The sequence below is a fragment of the Coptis chinensis genome, chromosome 2 (assembly GCF_015680905.1).
Source record: "Coptis chinensis isolate HL-2020 chromosome 2, ASM1568090v1, whole genome shotgun sequence".
In the NCBI taxonomy this organism is placed as follows: domain Eukaryota; kingdom Viridiplantae; phylum Streptophyta; class Magnoliopsida; order Ranunculales; family Ranunculaceae; genus Coptis; species Coptis chinensis.
In genome coordinates, this window is record NC_141457.1 from 58,639,899 (window position 1) to 58,651,534 (window position 11,636).

General features: G+C 35.1%; 1 protein-coding gene across 2 annotated transcripts; it reads right to left on the reverse strand.

The window, feature by feature from the left end:
• Positions 1-228: 228 nt before the first annotated feature.
• Positions 229-10,554, reverse strand: LOC147516845 (shikimate O-hydroxycinnamoyltransferase-like). Of its 2 annotated transcripts, none has more exons than XM_086589326.1 (2): positions 9,948-10,554; positions 229-561 (listed from the first exon to the last, which is right to left on the reverse strand). In XM_086589326.1, the coding sequence occupies exons 1-2, from the start codon at positions 10,353-10,355 to the stop codon at positions 403-405; spliced, it is 567 nt and encodes a 188-aa protein (XP_086445452.1). In that variant the 5' UTR covers positions 10,356-10,554; the 3' UTR covers positions 229-402. The 2 variants fall into 2 exon arrangements, with proteins under 2 accessions (XP_086445452.1, XP_086445451.1); XM_086589325.1 differs by lacking the exon at positions 229-561 and adding an exon at positions 7,965-9,058 and having other exon boundaries at positions 9,948-10,543.
• Positions 10,555-11,636: the final 1,082 nt, after the last annotated feature.

Consider the following 11,636-nt stretch of genomic DNA (forward strand, 5'->3'; position numbering starts at 1 on the left):
AGCCAAGATGAACTCCCCTGATATCATAAATGCAAGAAGCTCAATACCCAATATCATAGATGAACTCCCTTGATATTAACCAACACCCAATATCATAGACAAACTCCCCTAATATTAACCAACACCCAATATCACAGATGAAATCCCCTGATATTAACCAACACCCAATATCATCTATCACAAATTCACAAGAAGCTCGATCAACCATATAATTAAGAAAACAATATATTGGGGGCATACCAACAAACTAATTCACAAGAAACGCAAGTGTTTTTATACATGAAAAGATGATGGTCACAAAAGGTCGAGTAATTCTCTCAACAGAGTTTCCAAAAGTACAAACTATTTAAGCAGCAATGGTTCTTTTCTCCATTTAGTACAAACCAAAGAGAAAGATTCCATTTATTTCTTTGCTAACAGCTTCTTAGGCAACATCTCTAAAGGAGTAGTCTTGAGCAGGAAGAGCCTGGCAGCACGCTCGCAAAGTACCCCCCACATTTCAATCCGCATGCTTGCAACTCTACTTTTAGCCTTTCCATGCCAATTCATCATCATTCCTAACTGCCAACAACACAGAAAATAGCAATAAGAATAATAACAATACCAATAATAACAAAAATAATAATAATGATAACGATAATAAATGATAGCAAGTCAATAACTTGTTGTTAATAAAACTGAAACAATATTTCAAGAAACCGAACTCTCAATTGAAGCTGGTGTAGCAGAACAATAATTTGATTCGATATTCGACAACGAACAGCTTCCATAATTGTCCTCGTTATCATTCCACTTGAAGAAAGTACATCTCATTTCCCTCGGAAAACGATCCAAATGTTTCTTGCAGACGATGAAACGACGTCCAGGATTCACTGATGTTCTTGAAATTCTCTTAAACAATACACTTCCACATATTGGGCACCCAATTTCTTGATGGAATTTCACTATTTATTAAAGAGATAAAAAAAATGTAATCAAATGTAAAAACAGCTACCCAACAATAAAAACATGTTTTTCGTCGTATCCATCAATAATCAAATGACTATAAATGAATAAATAAAATCAGACACAATCATCCATCACAACTCCCTTAACACATAGTAAAAAGTACTACTTATATCATATTAAGAAATTTATTTACATAAAAAAAAAAATCTCAAATTCTAGAAACAATAAAAGACAAAATAATAATAATAATAATGATTTAATACTAGACAAAAGAAACTTAGAACGGAGGCAACATAAACCGAAAACACCTTAACAACTTAATAGCATGTTTTTTTCTCTATGTTTTCCCTTTAACAGAACTTCATACAAACATCTTTGCAGCAATAATAAGGTGATTCAACTAGGAATTTAAGCAAACAAGAGTAAGTGTTTTCAATCAGCTGAATAACAAAATAATTCGAATACAAAACATAGCCAGATCTATGTGAGATTTATACTAGAACGAGCTTAAAAAATAATTTACACCATAAACAAATGCAATGCGGAGATGACGAATACAAAATCAAAACAAGCCAGATCTACATCGATTATAAACTAAACCATCCGAATATAATGTAGATCTACATCAAATGATACAGTTGAAAAAAAAACAAATAACAAGAAACAGAAATAGTATGTCACAAGATCGAACTAAAAATGATAAATTCTTACAAGATAAATTAAGAATCAAGCACGAAGTGTGAGAGAGATGATTTTGGAGAGAGGAAGAGCGTGTCAGAGAAACCCAAACCCTTCGTGATTTCGTATTTTGTGAGGTGAAATATCGTATTTTGTGAAGCAAATATCGAAATATTGTTTTTTGATCTTGATATGATTAATCTTGATGCAACGGTCGATATTGTGTTGTTTGGATGATGTCCGAAATTCTGCTGTCAATATATATATATATATATATATATATATATATATATATATATATATATATATATATATATCGGGTAAACTCGTCGACATACTATCTTGACATACCCATCCGACCCTCGGATCAAACAAAATCTAATGGCGGATCTATTTCTAGAAAACCAAGCAAAAAAAAAGAAAATGGGTCACAAATAAACGGGCTGAAAATGTTATTTTCTTTCACACAAATAGAAAAATCATTTTATTCTTTTCACAACTCGTTCTTCTTCTTCATACACGTTTTTTTTTCTCCACCAAAAACAAGCTCTCGCTTTACGCGAAAGAATGAAATTTAAGGTCTTTTTTTTCCCAAAATTTATGTTTGGTAATTTATACGATTCATCCTTCAACTTAAACATATTGAAGATGGTGTATTCATGTTCCTTTTATATATATCAATGATTGAACAGGCAACTCCAAATGTCATTTTCTTTTAGAAAACCGACTCTACTCCCTCTTAAAGGGGTATATCCTTGTGTATTTTCACTGGTTTAAACTTGCATTTCTATTTTATGTACATGGATTGATTTTTCTCTCATGTTCAAGGTTTCTACATATCTATTGGCTTCTCAAATCTGAATCATGCAATAAAGTACACCAAAGTTGGGCATGAAGGATGACAGCTTAGACTGAAAACTAGTGTAAATTATGTTTTGGGTTGTATTCTTGTCAAATTTTCGACTTCTCTGAGATAGTGAGTCTTCTTGACATGGACAAGTTGCCACCAAATAATCGAAGATTATAGTTCCAAAACCTATAAAATTTAGATTTCGTAGGTAGAGGGCAACCAGTTTGCCTGAGACATAAGAATTTATAAACTTAGCGACACGGAGGTCCGTAGGCTAAAAGAAATCAAATACATCATTAGCTTAAAGCGAAGCAAAAAATATTTTACAACAAATACTATCTGCGGTTGAGAACAAGAAAATCTCATACTATTTTTAAAATGGAAAACAAAGGAAACCCCCGTTCTAACCTCATTTCAGTTCACTAATTTAACTTCTATATCTTGTGGTGTTTGTTCTTTCTCTGTTTCACTTGTTTGAATTAAATTTTTGGTTAACCGATGTTTTATACTATTATAAGAACTTTAATGGTTTTATACCAAAATAAGAACTTCAATGCAAATGAAGTTATTGTTGGATGTATGGGTGTTTATTTTCCCCGAGTTTTGGGTTCTTCCTTACTAAAAGACGTAGGCTTGAAGGAAATATTGGTCTTCAATGTCGACAACAGACCAATATCAACAATGCTTATATGGATATTCTCCTTACCCATAGCTGCCTTTACTCCCTTTAGTTCGAAGCTCACAAACAAGAAGAAGATAAGAGAACTCCGCGGCTTTGACAAAACTGTTAAAAATTAATAATCTCGCGAAGAAAGAATTGAAATTAATGTGAATGACGAAAAACAAGCTTGTGAAAAAGGCAAAAAAATATCAATTTTGCCCTTTTTATTTGTTTGGTTTCTTATATGCACATCTAGGCGTTAGATTGTATAAGATCGGACGGTTGACTAGGTATGGCAAGATAGTATGTTAGAATAGTATGTCAAGGTAGCCGCCCATATATATATATATATATACGGGCCGGCTACCTTGACATACTATTCTAACATACTATCTTGCCATACCTAGTCAACCGTCAGATCTTATACAATCTAACGTCTAGATGTGCATATAAGAAACCAAACAAATAAGAAAGGGCAAAATTGTGCATATAAGAAACCAAACAAATAAGAAAGGGCAAAATTGATATTTTTGCCTTTTTCACAAGCTTGTTTTTCGTCATTCACATTAATTTCAATTCTTTCTTCGCGAGATTATTAATTTTTAACAGTTTTGTCAAAGCCGCGGAGTTCTCTTATCTTCTTCTTGTTTGTGAGCTTCGAACTAAAGGGAGTAAAGGCAGCTATGGGTAAGGAGAATATCCATATAAGCATTGTTGATATTGGTCTGTTGTCGACATTGAAGACCAATATTTCCTTCAAGCCTACGCGGCCGTTAGTAAGGAAGAACCCAAAACTCGTGGAAAATAAACACCCATACATCCAACAATAACTTCATTTGCATTGAAGTTCTTATTTTGGTATAAAACCATTAAAGTTCTTATAATAGTATAAAACATCGGTTAACCAAAAATTTAATTCAAACAAGTGAAAACAGAGAAAGAACAAACACCACAAGATATAGAAGTTAAATTAGTGAACTGAAAATGAGGTTAGAACGGGGTTTCCTTTGTTTTCCATTTTAAAAAATAGTATGAGATTTTCTTGTTCTCTCAACCAAAGTATAGTATTTGTTGTAAAATATTTTGCTTCGTTTAAGCTAATGATGTATTTGATTTCTTTTAGCCTACGGACCTCCGTGTCGCTAAGTTTATAAATTCTTATGTCTCAGGTAAACTGGTTGCCTCTACCTACGTAAATCTAAATTTTATAGGTTTTGGAACTATAATCTTCGATTATTTGGTGGCAACTTGTCCATGTCAAGAAGACTCACTATCTCGAGAAGTCTAAAATTTGACAAGAATACAACCCAAAACATAATTTACACTAGTTTCGGGCCTAAGCCGCCATCCTTCATGCCCAACTTTGGTGTACTTTTATTGCATGATTCAGATTTGAGAAGCCAATAGATATGTAGAAACCTTGAACATGAGAGAAAAATCAATCCATGTACATAAAATAGAAATGCAAGTTTAAACCAGTGAAAATACACAAGGATATACCCCTTTAAGAGGGAGTAGAGTCGGTTTTCTAAAAGAAAATGACATTTGGAGTTGCCTGTTCAATCATTGATATATATAAAAGGAACATGAATACACCATCTTCAATATGTTTAAGTTGAAGGATGAATCGTATAAATTACCAAACATAAATTTTGGGAAAAAAAAGACCTTAAAATTTCATTCTTTTCACAGAAAGTTTAGAGCTTGTTTTTGGTGGAGAAAAAAAAACGTGTATGAAGAAGAAGAACGAGTTGTGAAAAGAATAAAATGATTTTTCTATTTGTGTGAAAGAAAATAACATTTTCGCCCCGTTGTTATTTGTGACCCATTTTCTTTTATTTGCTTGGTTTTCTAGAAATAGATCTGACCATTAGATTTTGTTTGATCTGAGGGTCGGATGGGTATGTCAAGATAGTATGTTAGAATAGTATGTCGACGTAGCCGACCCGATATATATATATATATATATATATATATATATATATATATATATAATTTTGTTCTTATAACTTATTAACCATACTGTAAATGTCTAAAATTATATTAGGACATTACACCAAGTTAAAACTTAGCTCATAAGTTAAGATGAAGAAAAAGGATGGTTTTGTTTGTTATTAATGGCTGCTCTTCATGTGGATGAAGATGCCTATGTATCTAGTATGTATATTAGAAAATAGTGGTGAGGTGTGAGTTAGTAACTCAGGTTAGGATCAATTGACCAGACTGGAATCAAGTTACACGTAGTTTTTTAAGGGTTTTTATAGGCATTAGAATGGTGCATTGGATGTGGCACGTGTACTGATGAGTACAGATGTGCGGTCGAGATGAATGACATGTTTCTATAAGAGGCACGTGAGTAATAGTTGTAGGCGTTTAGGCTTATCTGAGTTGGCATATTGGTGTAATGATGGTGAGTCCTCCGTAATAATAGTGGATGGCTGTAATGGTTAATGTATTACGGCGGGAAGGAAGCTTAATATGGATAATGTTAGTAATGATGACCGCAACAGGTGATGATGTCATGAGGTGGGGTCGAGTGACGAGTCGATGGGGCTGCTAAGTAAGCAAATCTTCAGCTGTAGCGAATGCTTGGAGTCGTCTATGAGTGTGATGGGTATCTGTATGTCTGGGGTCGCATTATACTAAAGGATTCGATTTGCATGTGAGTCTTGTGCACATTATGTGTTTGGTGGGATGTCCCTTACACATACAAAGGTTTTAAGCTTTGGTTTCATAGTTTTGTTTTGGAAGAGAGAGATACGAGAATGATAAACAAAAGTCAAAATGATTGGTAAGAAAAGGAGAGTGAGTGTTACTTTGCATCCTGGCTCAAGCCAAGCCATATTCTTTTGTTTTACTCACATGTGATTTGCCAACTAAGCAAAACATGGACCACTAGATTTGTTCATCGTGTGGCTAAGGAAATGAGTAAGAAAGTATGCAAACTTGGGAGAGTAAACTGATCCCTTCCCCTTAAAAAAAAAAAGGGTCCTGTATCCTACACCCACCGAATTCGATTGGGCAGCCTCCAGCCCAAGCCCAACAAGAAGTCCAATAGCAATAACCCAATACATCCCCACACCTCAACGTATATACCAGTTACAGGTTTTTGCAATTGTTCTAACCGGTATCATCCCTCTCGCGAGTTCTGAAGCAAAAAAACCCAAAATTGTTTTTTTACTCTCTTGCTCTTATCTCTCGTGATTGTGGTTAGAAAAACTTTTGTAAGATGTCTCAACACATTGGTGGATTTGGACTACAAGCAGAATGAGTTATTGTGATTTGAAAAGACTTAGGTGGTTTGATAAACTTCAAAAAATGTTTCAATACATTATGTAAAGCCACAGTACAAATGACAACTTTTGGCTAGTTTCAGATCATCCATGATCAGAACGAGTTATTGTGATGAGGGGTTGACTTCCTTCTCCATGTCAACATCTCCTCTAGTTCCCCACAAAGTTATTGCAATATTGTTGAGTGTGGAATGGATCTTCTTAGGACTAGGGACTTTGAAATTAGAAGAGGAGTGGAAGATTTGGAGTTTGTGTTTTGGTGAGTGCAAGGTTGTTTGGAAGTACCAAACCGAATTATTGTTTGAAAAAGCCCCAAACGACCCAGTGAGGTCGTTTTCAAGGTGCCCCAAACGACTCAGTGAGGTCGTTTGAATGTCTTTGTTTTTTTTTTTTTTTTTTTTTTGAATATTCTCTGTACATTAGTTGTATGTGTATGAGTTAATACAAGATTTTGAGTTTTTTGAATTGTGCATGGAAGGATCGTTTTGAATGATTTGAGAGTTATATGTTGAGTGTTTGAACCTAGGTAACATGGATGCGCCATATTTTGAAAAAATTCCAATAGGAATTACCCGATTTGATTTAGATTTGATTAAATTTATTATAGCTATTAATATTTTTTTTTTTCTTTGTATAGTTTGTGTTTGGTGTTTATGTATAAGGAAAGTGGAATTTGTGTTTGGAATTGATCGTTTAATCAGGGATATGAAAGTGACTAAAAAACAAAATGAACTTCTCAATTATTTTAGTCCAAATGACCCAGTTATGTCGTCCAAGAGGGTCCCCAAATGACCCAGCCATGTTGTCCTGGAGACTGTCCAAACGACCCCGCCATATCGTCTAGCTAAAATTCCGAAAGTTTTGTCTCAAACGACATGCACAGACCGTTTGAGTATACACTGAAACGACATGACGAGACCATTTGAGTGTACACTCAAATGATATGGTGAGAGTGTTTGAGTACACACTCAAACGAACTGGTGGTCGGTCTCAACATGGGGAGACCAATTGGACTTGGGCTTGAGGCTGCTTAAGACAAAACATTTTTTTTAAGAAAATGACAAACTTGTAATATATATATATTTTTTTGGGGTTGCCCAATGAAATTTCATGAGTGCCCAATTAAACTACCTAAAAAAAAATTGATTAGTTAAACGAACCTCTTTGATTCTATTCATTGCTAGGACTTCAAATTAGTTTAGCATATTGACAGAATTCCCATCAAAAGTAAGTTCGTTCAATTCCATTAACAGTTAACGATACAAAGCATTAAAAACCAATAGTAGATGTTGAATATATAGAACATTTGGTGGTCACAAGATTAATCTTGTGGCAGTAGTGTGATGTAAACAGTAAAATTTAACTAAAAAACTTAGATAATATCTAGCCGTTTGCTGAGTGTAATAAAAACTTGCAAGTTCCACTAGCGGTTATTCATCGAGCATTATTCAAATCTTCCATTTCTGGATTCGAAAGTCTTGAGAAATTGAGCATGGACATTTGTGAGATAAAGCGAAATTGGATTAAAACACAGTTAATGTTGTGATCTCTCTGATTTATTGATGAAGTCTGAAATTTATAAATAGTACCAGCAGAGAAAAAGGAAACTACATACATACATATATTCAACGAAAACAAGATTTACTTATATATATATATATATATATATATATATATATATATATATATATATTTCGATAATTAACAAGATTTACTTATCCTCTTTCATGAAAAAGCAAAGAAATATTCCTTGAACAGCAAAATGGAGTCCGATTGCAATGGCATGGCGAATGACAGGTTCCCATCATTTGATGGGCTTGGAACTAAATATGCAAGACCTTCATGCATAACTGATCCTGGACCCATGTAAAAAGGCCTCCCCCACCCGAAATCAGCATCATGTATTGGCATCCGACACCAACTAATGAACCCTAAGTTTGGGCTTCCAAAACACTGCGGGCCTTTAACAAGGCTCAACAAATCGGATTGCAATTCCATGTAATCTATGGCCGATCTAAGATACTTGTCGTCAGCCATTACAATCGTTTCATGTACTTTTTGGACTGCATAGATCAGCGGGTTCGATACTATGTCACCTGATGTTGCCTTTGCTGTCAAGTAGAAAACTGCATTGCCCAAGTACCCAAATGTTAACGGCGGACTAAGGCGTGTTCGACCATCGACAACAATGGTTAGAGTAGTTTCTTGTTCATAACTTAGACCACGCGCCTTGGATGCACAACGCCATATGTGTCCTGCCAAAACTTCGTACGTGCTGAAGGTAATTCGATTGGATTCATCTCTACATTGGGCCTTAAGAAGGTTGATTTGGTGACGAGATATCTTAAACGTAGCAACAACGGTACACTTAGGACTACTTTGACATTCTGGCTTTTGATTTGTGCTTTCTATGGATGGTGGTGGTTGATGTTCAACATGAGGGAAGCATGGGGTGGGTGGTTGTCGTGCAAGTAAGACTGTTCTATCCAATAAGGGTGGGATTTGAACATCGAGATCTTGTGCAGTTCTAGCCCATGAATTGATGAAATGTGTACCGGAAGCACCATCAAGCAATGTATGTTGGGCAGCCACACCAAGAGAGACACCACCACATTTGAAATATGTTACCTGCACATCATTCAAATGCTTGAAAATACTCGTCTTCCTCCTCTCATTATTATTAGTATTGTTCTCCTTCTTACTTCCTTCCTCGTAAACTACAGATGTGTAACTTTTCATTAACTCACTATACGATTCCTAATTCTCATCCTACCCAGAGTAAGATAGCAGGATTGTAAACTCCAGACGTGTAACTTTTCATTGGGTTGGTGAACAATGATGGTAATTTCTTTGAAATGGGTCCATTAATTGGTACAGGGTTTCGATTGTTATAAGTTTGGTTCACATATCTTGTTTGGATTTTTTATTTATATGTATGGTGCTTTTGGAAATTTAAAATGTAAGTATACATAAGCTTGAAATTCTGATACTAAATCTTCTCAAAATACTAAATCTTCTCGAAGGGGACCAGGTTGAGCTTTTATTATATTTTTGATTAATTTCTTCTTCTGAAATCTTAATAAAAATAAAGGGGTTTCCCTTCAAATTATCTGATCTGAATTGGGTTAATTTGACTACTGTTTGAGTATCAGATGGTACATTCAATTTTGGATCAACTTTTTATACTTTGTTTGGAAGTACTAAGAACGAAATTTGATTCTCGTGAACTTGAAATGTTGAGTTTCAATTTAGACCTGCTAACAAAAAATTTGAAAGTTTGAAAATGGTGGTGCTACTCACTGCTACCCCGGAGTAGCTCGCTAGCATCACCACAACAAACAAACCTTAAAAATAAATAAATAAATAATAAATAAAAAAATAAATAACAAACAAAAAATAGAAGTGCCTTGTTTTGTCTTTTTGCAAGTTTGAAAAAATAAAATCTTTGAGAATCCTTTCAAGCATAAAGTACTAAGACGTGAAGTTAGATCATTATTCTAAAGTTTGAAGGAGAAACCTGAAGTAGCATGAGAGGAGATGAAAATACATCATGCCCCTCACTGAGCCTTGGTATAAGCTGCATGAGTTCCATACCTGGTTCAAAGTCTCCTAAATCATCCAGAACAAATTTAGTATAAGCTTCAAAAAACAGTACACCTTCACCATTACATTCAATCTCAAGTCGACCACTACTTTTGTTCTTCCTTAACCTTCCAGCTACGGGATAGAATGGAACAAGGACCTTGCTAAGGGCATCTCTTAACACACTAGCATCAAAGAAGTTAGAAGAACCATCTGGTCTATAAAAATACACACTTGGCATGTGCGCTCTAAATAACTGATCCGGATTAGAAGTCCATAGGGTCTCTTTTGGTGTCTCCACATAGGGCTTGACTATCTTTGGTTCTTGCACTGTGACTATCATTTCAATTTTAAGATATGCTGAGTAACGTATGTAGGTGATGATGGCAAGATTGGAAGAGACAGGAATAAAGAGAAAAGAAAGAGGGGAGAAAAGAAAGGTACGTGGTTCTGGATGTGAGGCCTTAAATAATAGATTATAAGAGGCCTCATAGATTAATTTGATAATTCATTTACTTTTGGAGAAACCATATTTTGTACGTATTCAATCTAATCAATATAAAGCAATGGTACTAAAGTAGCACTAGCGTTGCATTATTTGTGTTTCACATGTCAAATATCGAACACCCAATGGCCGGCCCGTGGGTCACTCGTATTGATTTGGAGAAGTGCGTGGTCACTCTTAACTCTTCGGGCAAATGGGGTTGACGAGCCTTTAAGTTTTCGGGTTAGGATTCTTAAATGTAACCAGTGTGGGTCTGTTTTAACTTTTAAAAAAAAAAAAAAAAAATCAAAATCTCAACTCTTTTAAGGAGAGTTGTCTGTCTCTAATTCTTACATGATGGCTAGATAGCTAGGAGCAAAAAATCCCTATATTTATATATTTTCACCCGAAATGTTGAAGATACTGTGTTTCTCAAACTTTCAAACTAAAAGACGTACTCACTAGTCACTACTGCACTAGTGTACGTAGTTGTAGTTTAGGTTTCCAATCGTTCATTGCAAATTATGCAAGGTATAGAAAATGTGAAAATTGTTAATAAGTAGTAGTTGATTGTGTTATTAACTAAACCAAGCTTAAAATTAAGTGCAAAACAAGCAACATGCATATATGATCTTAGGCTCTTAGGGGCTTCATAACCTATCATGCATGATTATACAGTCTGTGAGAGCTATAATGAGGTTTTGTTGCTTAATTGTTTAACAGGCAATGAAGTGTCCAAGTAGACTAGCTTATTTGTCTCCACATCCACAAAACTTCAAGAGTACTTACTAGTATACTGCTAAGCAGTGGGGGTGAGCGGAGTGGGAGAGGAAGATGGAGAAGGAGGAGTGGAAAAGATGAGGACAGACAGACAGAAACCAACCAAGTTGGTTTTTGTCCCATAAGCCCCCCCCCCCTTCTCCCAAAATGTTCGCTCCGCTCACGGACTATACCCGATACCACATTACCAGGCCACTTACCAGCTTGTGGTTAATTAACGACCTTAATACTCTAATGTCACCAGCGATGAAGGTTCATTGTCCACTAAATAAAAACCAACTCTGGAGAAACCAGGCACGCATAACCATAGTACAAAATATCCCGATATATCCCGATATTTGGGGATATCTATCCATATTC

Bases quoted from the DNA above. Each gene is read 5' to 3' on its own strand.
- LOC147516845 (XM_086589325.1), bottom strand. From the start codon at position 10,355: ATGATAGTCACAGTGCAAGAACCAAAGATAGTCAAGCCCTATGTGGAG. The intron at 9,059-9,947 runs GTTTCTCCTTCA...AATGATGTGCAG, and splicing joins CTCCTCTCATGCTACTTCAG to GTAACATATTTCAAATGTGG.